The following is an 18,467-nucleotide window of genomic DNA, read 5'->3' as shown; positions in this document are numbered from 1 at the left end:
TAATTTCTAATTTCAAGCGAACACATCATCATCATCACTTAAATTGTTTGCAGAAAAATTGTTCAAAATAAGTTACTACACACAACTTCTAAGGACTGCCAGTGTTTCTGCAGTGCGTCTGTAGGTGTGACTGCTTCCAAAACCATGCCCATGTGATCAGCATGTTTTTAAAATTCCTGCAAAGACTTGAAGCGACATATTTTACTAACACTGCATAGCAGACACTTAGTTAATTCCCTCAAGTGGTGCGCTCAGCTGTAAGATGCCTGGGTAGGCACCAATCAGGCTGTAAATACAGGGGGACAATGCAGAGGGAGGCTACCGCTTCCCTAGTCTGTCTCTGTAACAGTCTCATGAACATCAAGAGTATTCCTGCATTTCTGTGCACGTCTCTTTCTTTTTTAAACATCTTGATTTTGGTACTTTGTAACAGCTGCATATTATCCAGATTCAAGTGAACAAGTTTGTGTAAATTGTACTTGTATTCCTGTGTGTCTGTGCATGCCTTACATTTTATGTCTTTGAGTGAGTGTATGTGTGGGGGTGTGTGCATTTGTGTGTGAGGGGATGTAAACTCAGTATTCCAGGTCACGGTGGCTGCAATCTCACAGGAGGTTTAACCTTGGTAAATCCACTATTAGGTGTTCAGAGAATGATGATGTGAGCAGTAGATCCTCCCTGATGGTTTCACTTTCTAAGAGCATCCAGCAGGTCACAAATAGAAAAGCTGAGGGGGTATTACAAGGTCAAAGGTTGGCTAACTCTCAATATGATGACAATTCCAAGCTGGCATTTTCATTTCCTGAAGAGACTGATTCCCCATAGCAGCTGAGACCGAATATGTTTGCTTATTTTTTTGTTCATATAAGTTCTTCTCGGCTTTTAACACAGAGAATTTATATCACACATGCTGCAGTGGAGTCACTGTGTGCACACTGAACTCTCCTGTAGATGCACAGGGGTGAACAAATAAATAAATAAATACATGTTTTCACAATAGGTTAATTGATTAATCCAAATTGCCCATACGGGGAATTCTGGGAGTGAATGTGAGCGCGGATGGTTGTCTGTCTCTGTGGGTTTGCCCTGTGACAGACTGGCGACCTGTCCAGGGTGTACCCCGCCTCTCGCCCTGCAACATTTGGGATAGGCTCCAGTGCCCCCCGCGACCCTGAAAAGGATAAGCAGAAGCGAATGGATGGATGGATGTTTTCACAATCTATACAGCTTTAAAATACATGCAAAAAACCAGAGCATGCCTCTCAATCATAAATGTGTTGTTCTACACTTTTTTCCCCGCCAACGCTTTTATTTTGCCCTTCAAATGTCTTCAGAGGTGCGGCCGCGCAGCTAACCAGTGGGAGTAGCTGATGTTTTAATGGCACATGGTTTGTCTCCTGGTGGTGAGATAAACATGGGGAAGAGATTAAAACCCCAGGCTTTCTCTCACAATCTCCTGCCTTCATCCTTCTTCCTCTTGCAGCGGCCATGCAGGGCCAGCAGTGCGGACTTTAACTTAAAACCAAACCCATTGGGTCTGTGAAGCACTGTGAAGCCTAAAACACATAAATGACTACAGTGAAATGGGTAGAAGGGTGGATGTTAGCAATAATCAACAAAAAACAAACACATAACAGCAAGAGAAAGATTCTCTACCATTTAATCACCAGTCTCTTAGGTACGTCATATTGTGCTTGTTGCGAATTACTGGCAGAAATATACACAACAACTGTGCGACTGTACTGTGATTCTCGGTGCTCATTTCAAGGTGAGTGTGTTGGGTCTCTGATGTCAGGATGTGGATCACAACAAAGAGCTTTAAGAGGAAGCAGCGGGGCCAGAGGCCAGGCTCCATACTTTATACTGCTCCTCCCTGGTGAGACACAGGTTGGTCATAAAGCCGGCTCGCCTAGGAGCTGATGAGCTGGAGCAGTTATTAAGAGTGGCTAAACACATCATTTCCTTTGTCACTGTGATTAGGCCAAGGCGAGGGGCCCTCCGGTGGAGGTAGACCCAGAGTGTATGATTAGCTCTGCCATTTAAATGACATTCACACTAATCGCTAATATCAGGTCTGTCAAGGTGAGAGAATGCAACAAGGAATCTGTCTGCTCATGTTGGAAGGCTGAAGCAATGCAGGAGAAAAAAAATAAAGTGCAGGAATATCTGACTCCACTTGATGTGAGCTCAGTGTCAATCAGTGAAATCAGGCACAGCTGCTGATTGCTCTGCTCTGCATCTGAGCTGCTGTACAGTTGTCACGGCACAGAGGAGCTGCGATTTGTAAACACCACGACGTCTGTGGAGGCAGCCATGAGCTAGCTGTTTAAAAGGAGGGGAGAACGCCGGCCATTCCAAACACCTGACCCTTGTTAACTGGGAAGACAGTTATTTTAGTTGCGTCCAAATAGGTTTTATTGTATCAAAAAAAGAAAGAAAGAAAAGAAAAGAAGAAAAAAATGAGCATTGGACAACTTGTTTGCAAAGCAATTTAATAAGAAATTAAAGAACTGGTTAACTCTCCTTTGTTGGCAGAAATGAATGTCTGAATTATTCGCAGAAGCGCCATCTTTAAAACTTAAATGACCCCGCTCCCTCTCTTGCCTGAACAAAAGAAGGCATTATCAGCCCTCACTCTCAGCAGTGCTAGATCCATTTGGTAAACAGCCTGTGTCATACAGTAGTAATCAGAGGGTATTTTTGAGGGATTTGCAGGCTGGCCAGGAGGTATCCGCTGGAGTGATCTCTAATTGCTAGAAGCAGAGGCCTAGACTGCCTGGCGCTCTTTTGAAGCCATCGGCAGCAGCTTCCAGCCTGAGGAGCCAGCAGGGGGAGGCTTCCCACTGAGCCGCTGAGCTACTCTCCTTTTTCTTTATTTACTTCTCTCTTTCGCCCTCACCATGCCTTTATTCTACTTTTCCTGCTTTTCTTGTCCTCGGTCCCCCTTTCTTTCCACCCTCTTCTTCTCCTTCCCATTTCTTCTCTAACTGTACTTGTTCCCTTTCCCCACTCCCCTTTCCCCCTCCTCTCCCACTCAGTCAATGAGCCAGCAATCACTTTGCAGACAGACATCCTCTGCTCAGTCGGCCATGTTCAATCCCTAGCACCGGTGGCTGATGAGGCATTGTGGTGACGTCAAGCACTGGGGCTTTTCAGTGAGCTACAGTTAACCTGTGGAGGCGCAGCTCTGCTTCCCAGGTTACAGGACTCTAACTGGCAGGCTTTGTATAAAATAATTAATGTAATGTGCCAAAGAGATGAAAGATAATGAGGCCAATTATTTTTTTCTTCTCACCAAGTGAGGTGGGAGAGGCAAATTTATGTCAAATTGTTGGTGTATAATGACACCTAATACCACTCAAGCTTTTGTTATATATGAGCTTCTGTATCCTGGGGCAAAGACTTTTGCTCTACAAAGCGCAGGTTTGAAACTGCGCCAAGCAGACACACAAAAAAGCCTGACACAACCACTAAATAATAATACGATGCTTCGAATGTTGGACCGTCTTGGGCATTCTCTCTATATTGTTTATGCGGGAGCTGCAAAACTCACCTATAAAAAGTACAAAGACACACAAATTGAAAAAAAAAGAAGAAGAAAAAAAAGGTGCACGCTGTCATCCACACACAGTCTCACTGAGACACAACCAGTTTTTTGTTTGTTTGGAAGGCAGCTCGCTCAGTGTGACATTGACTCCTCAGTGCCAATTCCACACTGGGAGCTACACTTGCTAGCTTTGCTGCCAATCCAGGTAAAGAGATTACAGACACACACAATGCAGCCTTCTGTTCGTCTGCCAAGAAGAAAACCAGCCCTTTAAGCCCATAGAAAAAGGGGGCTATACATAAATTCACACAGCATTGGCCCTTTCCACATACAAACACCAAGAATCCCCTTCTTCTCCAGGAACATGGCTTCTAATACACGCCTCGCTCACTGTGGCTCTCTCATACAAAGCAGCCTTGTGACTAAAACAATCCAGCCTCCCATTTCTTTATCCTGGTCCCCAAGACTGTTGCACATTACTATTACTTGCATCATACAAATAAAGAAGGAATTTGGCTTACAATCAGTCACACAGTCATTATAAAGCTACACTAATGGGTGCTGTCTGGTTCCAAACTATTGTAAAACAATATGAAAGAAAGTTACACTAGGATTTCATCATCTTTCTTAGTGATGTAATTAAAAAGGTGAGGGAGAATGCATGTATCGCCCAAAACAGATATGGTGTCACCTGCGAATATTTTAACTCAGAGGTATTATCTAAAGATTTGCAGGAGAACAAAAACTTGACGATAGCTGCTTGGCTGACGCTGCTTTTTTAGCAGTTGAGATGTTGCACACAGGAAACAAACTCACTGTGACCCAATTAATGAACTACTTAGAATTGTAAGAGTCTAATTGGGGACCAAGCAGCGAAGCCTCAAAGGCATCTAGTACTTCTTCCTTTTTCAATGCATCTTCTTCATCAATCATATTCTTTACCTTTCAGCTCCCAGAATTACAAGGTAAAAAGTCTGAAATTTGGAATACAAATTAGAGACAGCTGTATGTTCTTTTTAATCAATTTATGACTTCTAGGCTGGACTATTGTAATTTATTACCATCAAGCTATCCCAAAAACTTCCTGAAAAACCCTGAGTTGAGTCCAAAATTTTGCAGCCAGCTGCTAACAGGAACTAGAAAGCGAGAGCACATTTCTCCCTTATTGGTTTCTCCTTCTTGAATAATCAGGCCCCATTTTATCTTAAAGACCTTATAGTGCCTGATCAGCCTGCAGTCACAGAGCACTTCTCTCTCAAAACTTACTTGTGTTTCCTAGGGCATTTAAAAGTAAAATGGGACACAGAGCCTTCAGCTTTCAGGCCCTTCTTCTGTGGAACCAGCTCCCAGATTGGATTTGGGAGACAGAAACTTTTAGTATTTTTAAGATTAGGCTTAAAACATTTTGCTAAAGTGACCCTAAACCCTCTCATAGTTACACTGCAATAGGCCTAGCCTGCTGGGGGGATTCCCATGATGCACTGTTTGTACACTGTTTTCACTCACTATGTGTTTACTTTTAAGTTAGCATTTAAGTTTGACACCAAGTGCTTGCTCATAGGTGGTTGTCTTATTGTTGGGCTATGCTGGGGTCATTATGACTCAATATAAAATAACTGAAGTAATCACAGGACCAGCCAGTCCAGAGCTCCATTGTCTCCATAGTGTCCTAGGTAAGCATTGGGGCAATTTAGTTATGCCTGAAATGCCTCACCTAGGAGTTGTCAAGGAGGCATCATGGTCAGATAATGGTGCCACTTCAGGTGGCTCCTTTCAGTGAAGTGTCTCCATTCTAAGTCCCTCCCAAATTACTAAAGCTCAGCTACATAGGAAACTAATTTCCACTGCTTGTATCTTATTCTTTCAGTCACTACCCAGAGCTGATAACCATGGGTGAGCGTCGAAACATAGATCAACCTGTAAATTGACAGCTTTAGACTACTTTGATCCTCAGGGTTCTTTTCACTATAACTGATCGGTACGGTACAGCATATTCAATCTGTCTGTCTGTCAGTGGCTTGCTCCACTCTCTCCTCACTTGCAAACAAGACCCCAAGATACTTAAACCTCCACTTGGAGCAGTAACTGACCTGGAGCGGGCACTCCATCCTTTTCTGGCTGAGAACCATTGGCTAAGACTTTGAGGTGCTAATTTTCATTCGCACTCAGCTGCAAAGCACCCCAGTGCAAGCTCTCAGTCACTGCCTGATGAAGGCCAACAAAACCACATATCTGCAAAAAGCAGAGTCAAGATCCTAAGTCCAGTGAATCAGACACCATCCACCCCTTTGCTGTACCTAGAAATTCTGTTCATAAAAAACGAAGACCAGAATCTTTGGCAAAAGGCAGCCCTGGTGGAGACCAACACCCACCTGGGACAAGTCTGACTTTTTGTTGACAATATGAACTAAGCTTTTACCAAGGTTATACATGGACTGGAAACAACTGAAACCAAATGAATCAAAGTACACAAATGTGCCCCATTCTATGCTCAGGGCATTCTGGCATATGACAGGAGGAGCAAACAGTTGCTACCTTCCTCTACATGTTTCGGGACTAAAGACAATACCTTACTCAAGTAGATTTTCCAGACAACAACTGGACAGACACATCAGCAGATGGAATTTTTCCCACTCCCAGGATGGTCACTGTTGCTTGGATTAGCATTTGAAATGTAGCAGTATGTGTGGCATGACCAGGACCATTATTTAGGCAGAACCACAGTGAAACACTGTCTGATTATTTACAAAAATAGAAGACTAGCACAAACACTGCCGATCGTCTTACAAATTACAGATGCATTTTCTATCCTTTGCTCCCATATGCTCGCTTATTTGGAAGATTCATCAAGAACCGTTAGTAAACCAACTATGGACATCCTACTACAGTAAAATCTGCTTGGTGTGAGGTTGCTGCAAGGAGTGAAGCACTCTGCGATTAGGTTTAGAAAAGTGCTCCAAAAATAAACATTCAAATTTTTGAGGTGAAGTTAACTCAGGAGGCCCCGGGGCAGACCCAGGACACGCTGGAGAGATTATATCTCTCGGCTGGCCTGGGAACGCCTTGGTATTCCCCCGGACAAGCTGGAGGAGGTGGCTGGGGAGAGGGAGGTCTGGGCCTCTTTGCTTAGGCTGCTGCCCCCGCGACCCGACCCCGGACAAAGCAGATGGCGATGGATGGATGGATGGATGGATGGAAGTTAACTCAGTTTGCTTTAGTTACATCCTCATTTTTTAAGCACCGCTGCATTTCCAGTCTTTAGGATTATCATTAATTAATTTTACGTCTGTAACAGACTCTGAAAGCTTTAATAAAGACAGAGGTTAAAGTGGATTATCTCTTCAGCAGCACGAAGAAATATGAGTGAACAAGAGGGCAAAGAACCATGTCAACGTGACAACCATTTCGTTTTATTTTTATGACTTGTGGTCTGTTTTATTTTATTTTATTTTATTTTATTTTCAGTTCTATACTAGTAATGAATTCAGTTTTTTCCCCATCATGTTTTCCACATTTATAGAGCCTACAGGAAATAAGATGGTATATGATCTAAAACAAACTTTTGTAACATCATAGCATAATCACAGCAACATCCACCATTGCATAGTTAAATAGCTTACTGCAAATGGATTAAGATGTTCTGAGTGCAGCTGCTGCCTTTTTAGGCTTCTTAAATCCTTCCTAACATCCTAGTGACCTTTGAGGTCAATCAAAACATTTAGCAATTTTTTTCTTTAACTATGTGACCTCAGTTACTCGCTCAAGACTGTATACTGTATATAATCAATAGACGTAACCACCGTGAAGGTTTGTGAAGCCCCATTTTAAGGCCTCAACATTAGAATCATTGCCATCCTTGTTTCTTGGAGCCATAACTTACCATTTTTGGACAAGAGGGTTGCTAAGTTATTAGCTAATGCTAGCAAGCTTGGTTAGCACCTATCCAGCCATAGACTGCAGACTGACTCTTGGATGAGTTGACATACTTGACACATCATACATATTATTTGCCAGATAATTACAGTAAACAATCTCCAAAAGAGGTAAAAACTACAAACATAATCAAAAGCTCCAGTTCATTGATTGGATGTGGAGCCTAGCAGACAGTTGCCTGACACAACTGTATGAGTCAGCAGCCTGTGTTCTGTCAGTCAATGCAGCCACATCCCTAACTTTGAGCCTTAATAAAGTTTTATGGGTGAGTTATTGGACAGTTGCTATAAAGGGGGAAGTTAGCTTTAGTACCAGACTGTAAAAATTCTTATCTGTGCTGCAAAGCAGTTTTTTTTTAAAACATGGGCATTTATGGGCGCTGTTTTACTTTTGAAGACAAATACAGGTGGCCACATAAGACTTTCTTTTCACTCGTTTCTTGTTTCTGTGGTTCGAGCACTCCTGCAGCAAGAACAGGTCAAAGTTGAGGTTGTGTTTACAATAAACATTTAACTCTGGAAGCATAAAGCAGATTTTTAAAGACTACACTCCATCTGATTCCTTTCATAAAGTCAAGTCCAAAGCTAACCCTAAGTTGCCACTTGATTATGACCTTGCTTGGAAGCACAAATGATTGCTAGTAGGTGCCAAAGAAAAGCAAAAGCATCACAGATCAAGGCTGACACAAGTTACCTCCCCCATGCCAACCTAATAGACGAGACTGCCATTCTGGATTTAACTGAAACTTTGAACATATTCAGGTAGCAAATGATTCCAGTCATGACCAAAATTGGTGGAGGTGATCTTCTTTCAGAGCCTCACAGAACTTACTACACCTCCTCTCCTCCATACCTGCTTCACGCCCTGGGGGACGGGGCTATGGCTCCCCACACTCCCTAGCACATCGTTACATGGAGAAACCTTTTGAATACAAGCGTGCTGATCCACACAGGTGTGCACACAGGTGTACACACGGGTGTTCACAGACACAAACTACACCTTTCTTGGCTGCTACCTCAAAGCACATTGCGCGCTGTCGATCTTGCGTGCTGCACAATAACATTTAATTAATAACATTTAAGTATCTACTGTTATTTACTGTTAGCTAGTTTATCATGATGGTGTTTATTATGTTGCTCTTTTTTGTTTGTTTTCTCTTCTGTTTTTTCTTCTCTCGACGGGTGATCCAGGTATTTTTTTTTCTTCCTCCCTTTCTCACTATCTCTTCTCCCCTCTGTTTTTCTTTCTCACCCTCTCTTTCTTTTATTCTTTCTTTCTCACTGTTCTATCCCACAGTCATGTCTGTCCCATCTGTAACAACAGAAAATAAAATAAAATAAATACATAATAATAATAATAAAGGTCAATCAAATGGACCAATATGGCAAGGCCATGATGAGCCACTTGGTAAAGTAAATCCGCTAGGCATCTTTCTTGGCCTTCAGACAATAAATCTGATGGCTAAAGATCCAAACGCGACAGGCAAAAAACAAACAAACAAACAAACAAAAAAACCAACTTACTATACTGGTTTAAATTTTCAAACAGTTTGTTTGTTGCAGCCAATAGAAATTGGAGCGAAGCAGCCAAACAGAAAGTGAGATGATATCTCAGCTACTGTATTGACACCAAGCTTGATGTTTAGATTTGGTAATTCTTCTTCAGGTCATCAAAAAACAAACAAAAAAACAAACAAACAACAAAAAAAAACAAACAAACAACAAAAACCCCCCATGCTTCGCCATGGGAAGCAGCAATAATTAAAAATGCACTTTTCCTATTGGTGCTTGCAGCCAAGCTTTTATCGTGACCAGATCAAGTTGCCATGGAGACTGTGCCGTGCTGGACTGCTTGATCTGTCATCATCATCATCATCATTATCATAATCATCATCCGTGAAACTTGCAAGTATATTTTAGCATCGGAATTGCATTGCTCTAATTTCTGTTGTGCGTGTGGTTCTTGTTTTGATTTGTGTGTAGTAAGGGTGATGCTGGGAAGCTGCTCGTGAATAATATCTATGCTAAATATTTTCACCTTGTACAAGGTACCTTTTGAATTATACGTGGGGTACAATGAGAGTGCTACTGTGGTGGAGAAGCAGGGCTAATTACGGTGTGGTAGAGTAGCACTTAATAAGGGACGCTTACGAGTAACAAGACAAAGAATTCATTTATCATCTACTGTAACTTGTAACTCACAAATTAAACCCCAATGCTTTGGCGGATAATGATATTTGCCACTCTTTCATCATGCTCTCAATCCCATCCTTTTACAGATGCCATTTTTCTGCACCCCTGTAACACTCTTCATGGCACTGCCAATTGTGTTTGACAGTGAAAATCACATTTGAGACCATAGATCATATGTCAGCCAGCGGGACGGGAGGAGGTAAAGGGATGACAGAACGATTTTTGACTCAGGGCTATACCAAAAGCTTTTATTTCCCACCCATATAGCTTGTCTTGTCATCCAATTTTGGCATGTGAAGGCATGTTGAGGGGGTTGGAAATTATGACTGGTATGTGTAGTCTGTGACTGCTGTGCTCATGGCCCTGTCCCCAGTCTGTGTTTTGGAGCAAAGGCACTGTTTGCTGGACCTCCTGCACAACCGAATAAACCACCCATAAACAAGAAAAGTTAAAAATATCTTGTGAAATAATGCCCTGAAATTCTCCTCTCTGTCACAAAATGAATGTCAGGAGAAAAAAAAGGGGAAGGTTGTAGGGAGGCGGAGCAGGAGCGGTGAGGGTGGGGTGAGGTGGGGGGGGGGGGGAACTGCAGTAGAACATGGAACAATAGGCGCCCTCTGGCATCAACCTCTGGACAGCCCAAGCCGCTCAGCAAAGACACTGAACTCACCCACAATGAACTGCTGCAGCGGGAAGGGAGGCTTTAGAGAGTTCAATTTCCAACACAATTGGCTGTATTCTACTCCTTTAAATGCCAAGGAGATGGTGTGCAGCGTGTGCCTTTGTGAGGAGCTTTGCTTACAGCAAGTGTCCTCTAACAGGAGAGACAGAAGGAGAAAGACTAGAGATGCCGAAGACAGGCCAGAATGGGAGATGGTTTGGGGACAGAAATAGTGTGACTGGATAGAAGAAAAGGAAAAACGAATAAGACTGAATGACCGGGAGAGATAGAGAGTAAAAAGGAAAAAAAAAAAAAGAAAAGGTAGAAACGAGAAGGGTAGAGAATGTCTCCTCTGGTTGTCGTTTCGCCAGGCTCGCAGGACCGTCTGAAGGACAATGCTGCTACTAGTGAAGTGTGACGTTTGTCCTCTATCCAATTCACCACAGCCCCAAAGAAAACACTCACAATCAAGTGTCGATCATGCATCTCAAACACAATAAGCTCTTCCAAAAAAAAAAAAAAAAAAAAAAAATACATCACATTATACAGCAATATACAGCACTGACCTTAGGTAAGAAATGTTTAGGGAGAAAAACAAAAAAGCTACAGAAATGACATTCAAATGAGGCCATCTGAACCTTTGCTGTTGCGCAGCAGTAAAAGAGCACCTTTAAAAGGTTTTAAGTAAAAATAGCATTTTTCTTTTTACAGTATAACCTCCCAAGGTTCAAGTAAATATGGCAAATACAAATATGACCAGTCACATTAATGTGACCTCTAAGAATAACTTCTTAGAGGTTTGTAATATTCTGCGCCATTCATCTGAAAGACCTGTTGTGCTTTTTTTGTTTTTTTTCCCCCAAGATGAAAAAAAGCAAATATCTACCGTGTCAAATTCCCACTGGAACAAATAATCAAAACGCTACTTAGACAAAACAGCAACCGCAGGAAGAACTGCACCTGACGCCTGTCTCCGTGTCACACTCAATATAAATATGCCCGCTGTCATCAGAAAAATTGCCAAGGAGGCTGTTTCTCCATCACTGTCTTCATTTGAAGGGCATTTTGCTGCCCAAAGGCAAACGCCTAACACACTCTCCAAGCATGGCGCCCAGCCCCTTTCACAGAGGGCTGGCGGTGCAGCAGACAGGAGAGAGAAAAGCAAGAAATAAGAGAGAGTGTGAGAAAAGCCTTCGTCTCAAAGCAGACCTCACACTGGGTTCTGTCACTACAGATCAAAATCCCCTCAAAGCCATAGATCACTTCCACTATAGTTCACATGTTTCACACTTAGAAACTGTTTACCAGACTCAAAAGAGTTTGCCTCCACAGCACTCACACACGGATATAGCTTAAAAACCAAAGACAGAGCTCACTCGCAAAACAATAACTGCTTTCGATCCCAGAACACTGCACTTAAACATTTATACACTTTGAGGGGACGACTTCTTCGCTGCAAACAAATATTTACATCTATATGCTCAGCCCAGCTGAGTGAGAGGGTTGTGATGCCAGCTCTGCCTACAAGTGAGCTGACTGGCGTGACAAACACAGCAGTGTCTGCTCCTTTTTCTTGTGGAAATACCTGTCAGCGCCTGTCGACTGCTCACGCACACAATGATACATACAGGCATAAACAGCCAGGGACAGTCTGTCTCCTAAAAAGTTCCTTTAGCGTACCTGTGTGAGGCAGCAATACCAACCATCGCACAGTTTTGAGGATAAGTGACAGGCCTATATACGTGTCTGCCAGTGGTTAAGTCGGGGCCTAAAAGAGTGTCGCTTGGCTTAAATACGCCGACGCCGCATTGTGGTGCAGGGAGGAAACCTGTCTTTGGAAAGTCCTTCTGCTTGAGAGAGAAATGTCCCCCCTCATCTCAGATAAGGAGCTGATGAGATAAAGCGATAAAGTCAGTGCTTCTCCTGGGTCTTATCTGATGCTGTTATCTGACTGCACAGCACCCACCATCTCGCAATCTTTACACCCTTTAAGCACCTCTCTGAAACACTCACACCAGCATCATCGCAGACACACACACACTCTCCATCTAATGCTCAAACATTCTAAACACCGTACCAGCTTATTGATTACTTTGACACGCTCCCATTGTTGAACAGATGGCACACCTAATATCATGTGAAATGGAACTGTTCTGTGTTATCTCATGGGGAAAGGACATAAAATGACTATTTTCTCACCTTTCGGAAAGACAGAGGGGGAAAAAAACATCAGGAAAGGGGGAACAGAAGCTGTGCACTTACCTCTATGTCTGTTAGTAGTCTTATCAAACATAAGCATGGCATCATCAACCTGGAAGACATAAGAGGAGTGCCGACATTAGCTTAATCTTTTCGGCAAGTACCTCGCATCACCTTCTCCCTATTGAATCGCAGCTCGTCTACTCGCAGTAATTGCTCTTAGAATATTTATTTTCGCTCCTTTACACTGATTTCTTCCCCAGCACCCCTCTCCCACATAATAAATCAGAGTTCACGCTGTGTTGTCGGGTTACCACTTCCGTGTCCATCTATAGATTAGAATTTCAGCGATAAAGAAATCCATGCAATCACAGTGGCGTTACGTGTTTTCTGGATTAGATGTGGCAAATATGTGAAGAGCAGCAATGGGAGAAAAATTAACAAAAACTACCAGGAGAAAAAAGAAAGAAAGAAGAAGAAAAACAGTGTTGACAATATGTTTATTTTGATGAACACTGATGTCCAGTCTTGTGGAGAGGGACAGATAGACACATTATACTAAGCGGGTGTGAGACAAATGTGATCCTTCCTCATCTCAGAGCCCCAGCAGCCCCAGCAGCAGCAGCAGCATCCACCATAATATCATCCTTCATCATGTCCAATAAAGCCACACACAGACAGGCAGAATTTTTTTTCACACATCCCCGAAAAACAGATCTCTAGACACACTCTTCTTTCTATAATGCTGATGAAATGCTTAAAAAACAGACTGAGGCATGCTCATTTAGCCTGTGATGTTGTCTAAGAAAAAAAAAAGAAAAGAAAAAAAAAGATGGAGGAGTAGAGAGCAGCAGCAGCAGCAGACAGAAACAAAAAGAGGGAGCACTCTGCACCATTCACTCCCTGGTTATGGTCTATAGGTAAGTGTAACTGTACTGAGGAGGCTTAATAGTGTGCAAGTGTGCATCTGTGCTTTTCACGGGAGGGTTACAAAGCTTCGGGAGGAGATGGGAAGAGACAAGAATAGGGGGTCTCACTCAAACCGAACTGTCTGATTGGATAAAGAGAAGTGCCTGGCAGCCAGGCAGACTAGCGCTGGCACGCTGTTCGTGCCACCCTCTTGCCACACATTTGGCACACAAGACGTTGGCACAGCTTGTAGGGCCAAGTTACTCACTGTATGGCTCACAGGCACTTGATTTGCTCCTCCCTAAATTATTTCCAAATTGTCAAATTTAGCAAGCAATACTGATGTGAATCCTCAAGTAACTTATATACATATACACACACCCAGTGCCTGAGCACCTGAATTGCTGTTTGCCAGACTACCTGAAAAGGAAGGCAGGCAGAGCCTGCAGGTAAATGTTGCGGAAAGGTAGGGCTTATTAAATCCTACAGAGTTGCATCAGTTCTGCAAATTAGTGATAAACAACAGCTGTGACAGAACAAAACAATGGATGTTACGTGTGGTTAAGTTAAGCCAGAGTCATTGCAAGAGAGAGACATGGCAAGTGAAGAATCCTGAATTAAAACGTGGAACTTGTGCAAGGGGTGATATTGTTTAAAATGGCAGGCAGGCATTTCACACTCACTTTCTAAAATAATAATCGCTTGCTCAAGTCTTTACAAAGAGGACAAAAGTTAGACAGGCAGTCTATCTTAAGTACTGTCAGGAAATGCTCAAGTGTGGGTATAAATTCAGCAGAGCTGCTGGTACTTGAGCTGGCACTTTTATACAATCACTAACAAAGTTATTATTTTCCCTGGACTATTTCTCTTTGTCAACACAAAAGGGGTAAAAAAAATAAAATAATGAAGTTTGCAGTGTCTCTGAAAAATGTGCTATCTGATGACTGTGTGGCGGGAAAATATTACAGGGGGAGTACAAATAAACAGCTGCCGGGCAACATCACCTGCAGCAACAGTTTTCTAAACAGACATTTAAAATGTCACCAAACCTAACGTCTGTCTCATTCCAGCCAATCTAATCAAAATCACATTAAAGTGAGAGGAAACTGGGAAACTGCAACCCATAAGTGCTAATGGCTGCAGTCCACTGGCTAGGTTTAAAGAACCCAAAGAAACTTGTAGACTGTTTAGTATCTACACCGCACTGAAAACAAGAGGTGAGAAAACTCCAATTTGGTCCATTTCTGTAGCTGGAATTCAGCTTGTAGCACCAGAAAGAGTTTCTAATGCCTAAGCATTTGACAGCGTGAAAGCTGCATTGCAGAGCAAAGATGGAATGGCATGTTTACCAACTATGGTAAACGTTTAATTTGACAAGCGTGGCTGACAGCCTGTGATCATTTACATGGGAGACAGAAATTTATAGCATTTGACTTCTGTCATCTAATGTCAGTGATACTGGAAGAGCCAACAGAGTCACTAGTCCATGCATCAGTAGAAGTGCAAACAAAAATGGCATATTTATTTGACACTTAAAGAAATACAGGCACATAGAAACATGGCACATAGAACTTCCCAAAACATTAAATAGAATAGCATTGTATTTTAAAGCAAAATAACACAACATAAATTAACATTAAGACCCTACAGACCCTACAATATCAGAGAGTTCAAACATATGCATACAGTGTGAATGACATTACATCCACATGACCAAAAACTTGGCGACAGTAGGGAGGAAGAACTTTCTCCTAATAGGAAAAGACCTCTGGTGGACTCAATTTAAGGGAGTTTCATCCATCTGGCTTGACCAGTTGGTGAAAAGGGTTACACTACATAGGAAAAACTACTGGGGCACTTACAGATTATACCTATAGAAGCCGCTCAGCAATGGAAACCTATGCCACGTATTTGTGCTGATGTTAATGGCAGCTGTGGTGTGGAACTCTGCAGTTATTGAGCCAGCAGTGCATGGGCGAAATATATACAGTATGTGCCTCAGATCTGTAATTTTTATTCGACTGTTGATCATGGAATCTTGGTAGTATCACGCTTTAATTCAGCAAGCTTTTTAGAATAACCCATTCTTTCACAAATGTTTGTAAAGACATGGCTAGGTGCATGATATTATATACCTGTGACAATGAGACAGAAAACACTAAAAACACATAGACAAAGTCACTCCATACTTTGTCCATGTGGTGTAAGAAAAGACAGAGTAGAGGAGAACAGAAAGAGCACCAACAACAGTCATGGCAAACAAATAACTTGGTTTACAGATGAAGACAAATTATTAGTCCCTTTGAAATTTAAATTTTTAATCAAAGTTTTCCCAGCTGCTTTTTTAACAGAGAAACAAATTTTCCTCATAGCATTTCTAAAAATATTGTCTTTAGAGAGCATGATTTTTTTCTATTTGCAAACAACAACAGAATTATTTCAGAAAAGAAAAATTACCAGGGTCAATATTATTAGCCCCCTGAAAAACTGACCTTTTTTGAGCCATAGAAACAAACCACTGGTCTATAATGATTTGCTTTAGCTGTGTAATGGTCAAAGCTTGTAAAATCAAGTTAAAACTGAGGCTTCTCTTCCAATTTATACACAGAACAAAAACCTTTGTTCTGTATTTGATTTGAGCTGTCACTTGAGAAAGCATAATGCCAAAAATGAAATAAATTAGTTTAGACTTGAGAAAATTAATTGTTGATGGTCACAAACCAGGAGATGGACATACAAAATTATCACAGCGTTTCTAACTGTCAAGAACTGGAGCGAGAAGTATCATCAAGAAATTCAAAGAGAGCCACACAGTACAGAACAAGCCTGGCAGAGATTAGCAAGTGAAAGATTTCAAAAAGTTTGGAAAGAAAACTACTGAGAGATGTGTCTAAACACCCCAGAACAAGACACTAGTAAATGACTTAGCCAAGTCAGGAACAGTAGTCTCAAGAAGACAATCACTAGAACCCTGCACAGGGATGGGCTGTGAGGTTAGAGACTAAGAAAAACTCAACTTCTGCAGAAGAGACGCCTTCAAGACATACTGAAGTATGCTAAGGACAACCTGGAGAAGGATTATACATACTGAAAGCACATCCTCCAGTAAGATAAGATGAAACTAGAGCTGTTTGGCCAGAGAGACCCAGTAAAACACAGGGTGGGAGTATTATGTTGTGTGGATGCTTCAGTGCGTCTGGAGCTGGGAATCTCGTCAAGCACGAAGGAACCACGAAGAAAGAAGATTTCAAAAGAAAATCTCAAGCAGTCAGCAGCAAAACTGAGTCTTGGTCGTCACTTTGTCTTCCAACGCAACAATGACCCAAAACATATGCCACTTTTAGTGAAGAAATACTTCCAGAAGACCAAAGTGAATGTTACAGACTGGCCTGTGCAAAGCCCTGACTTGAATCCCACTGAAAATCAAGATCCATACCAGAGGACCATCAAATCTGGGAGAGATTGAGAGATTCATCAGAAGAAGAATGGGCTGGGAGATGTGTGCGAGACTTGTTGTAAACTACAACAAATGCCTACAGGCTGTTATCCAGCAAAGGATACACAACTGACTGTTAGCATCAGAGAGCTAATAATGCTGATGTTGGTCATCTTGGTGCTTATGGAATAATTGATGTTCTGTGTCCAAGATCAAACTGGGATGTTTGGAGAAGCTGTGTTAAAAGTTCTTTGCTCTGTTTAAGAACTTGGGAAATAGTTAAAAAAAAAAAAAAAAAAAGCAGAAGAAGAAGAAGGAGGAAGGAAAAGACAAAGAAAAAAAGAAAACAAAACTCATCTGTAAGTCTGGATGAGTTATTACAGTTTTGCATTATCTAATTAGTTTTCATTTAATACGTTTTTGTTTTCAGTGTCATTTCAAATTCCAAAGTAGTTTTAGTTGTTTCCGTTTAGTTTTTATTGTTACAAAATGTTTCATTTTAGTTTCGTTTTTATTACGCTGACTGTATAATTTGGAGAGTTTATGTCAAACATCCAGAAATAAAAATGCAAATACAGTGCTTTTTGAAGACAGCCTAAGCATAGTCATGTAGACATCTCAATAAATAGACCAACATTAAAACTTAAAGAGACATCTTGCACTTTTTAATTTGAGTTATTTTTTTATCGGTAGACAGTGGAATTTCAGTTAGCTCTCATGTTTTTAAGTTCAGTTTTTTCTTCCCCCATTAACTATTTTTTCCACACATAGTTTTTGGTTTTTTGTGTCATTTTAGTTAACTCTAACAATCTCGGCTACAATAAGGTGAATAACATACGTCTTTCCTCTTGCTGTCAATAAGTGGATGTAAAGTCTTGAGCACTGCGGTGGGTTGTGTTGTCATGTGGTGCTGTATAAACAAGTGGCCCGCAGTTTCATCAGCCATCAGCCACCACGAGCCCTTCATGCAGTATGACATTCAGATATCTGCACTCTAATATTGATAGTATTGCCACCAGAAAGCCATTTACAACCTGAGAGCAGAAAGACTGCTACTTTGTAAAATGAAGTGAGGTCTATTAAAGGAAGTGTATTACATAAATGTGTGAACTGTGTTGTTGTGACATTATTAGAGAAGGACCATCCTGTCAGCGAGACCCATCCAACAAAGAACACAGATTCACAGTGAAGCACTGATGGGCACTTTAACAAAGAATGTGCACATCATGTGAGGGTCACACTCCAGCAGGTCATACTATACACCCTCCCCTCTCCCTCTCTCTCTCTCTCTCTATGCCACTTGCAGAGTCTATAGAACCATCTCCCGTGCTTCAGGGCTTTTCAATGTAGTTATTCAAGCAGAACACAACTGTGTGCCTCCATCTGATAGAAGGTTAAGGACCTCTTCACTGCTCACAAAAAAAAGCCCGCCACACAGAGGTGAGGCCAGGCTCACCTCAGGGAAGAAATCTTTCTCTGTCCTCCTCCTCCTTCTCTTTCACTCTTCCTTTTCTCCTGGCACAGTGAAAAGAAAGGTTCAAAGGATAATGGCTGTCTTATCACTATGTAAAAAGGGAATGGGAACTCCAG

The 18,467-nt window shown here is 41.8% G+C and overlaps 1 protein-coding gene across 11 annotated transcripts in view; it reads right to left on the bottom strand.

Annotated features, from left to right (window-relative positions):
• Positions 1–18,467, bottom strand: part of msi2b (musashi RNA-binding protein 2b) — a 271,166-nt gene that overhangs the window by 109,147 nt on the left and 143,552 nt on the right. For all 11 annotated transcript variants that reach the window (XM_005928504.2, XM_005928505.2, XM_005928503.2 and 8 more), the window contains exon 7: positions 12,596–12,644. In XM_005928504.2, the coding sequence (XP_005928566.1) occupies positions 12,596–12,644 (49 nt within the window). The remainder of the gene's footprint in view (positions 1–12,595; positions 12,645–18,467) is intronic.

Source organism: Haplochromis burtoni, unplaced genomic scaffold (genome assembly GCF_018398535.1).
Source record: "Haplochromis burtoni strain Fernald_Lab_line unplaced genomic scaffold, NCSU_Asbu1 Contig_115, whole genome shotgun sequence".
In the NCBI taxonomy this organism is placed as follows: Eukaryota; Metazoa; Chordata; class Actinopteri; order Cichliformes; family Cichlidae; genus Haplochromis; species Haplochromis burtoni.
Note: the sequence above shows the minus strand (reverse complement) of the source record. Positions and strands in the feature narration are given on the sequence as shown.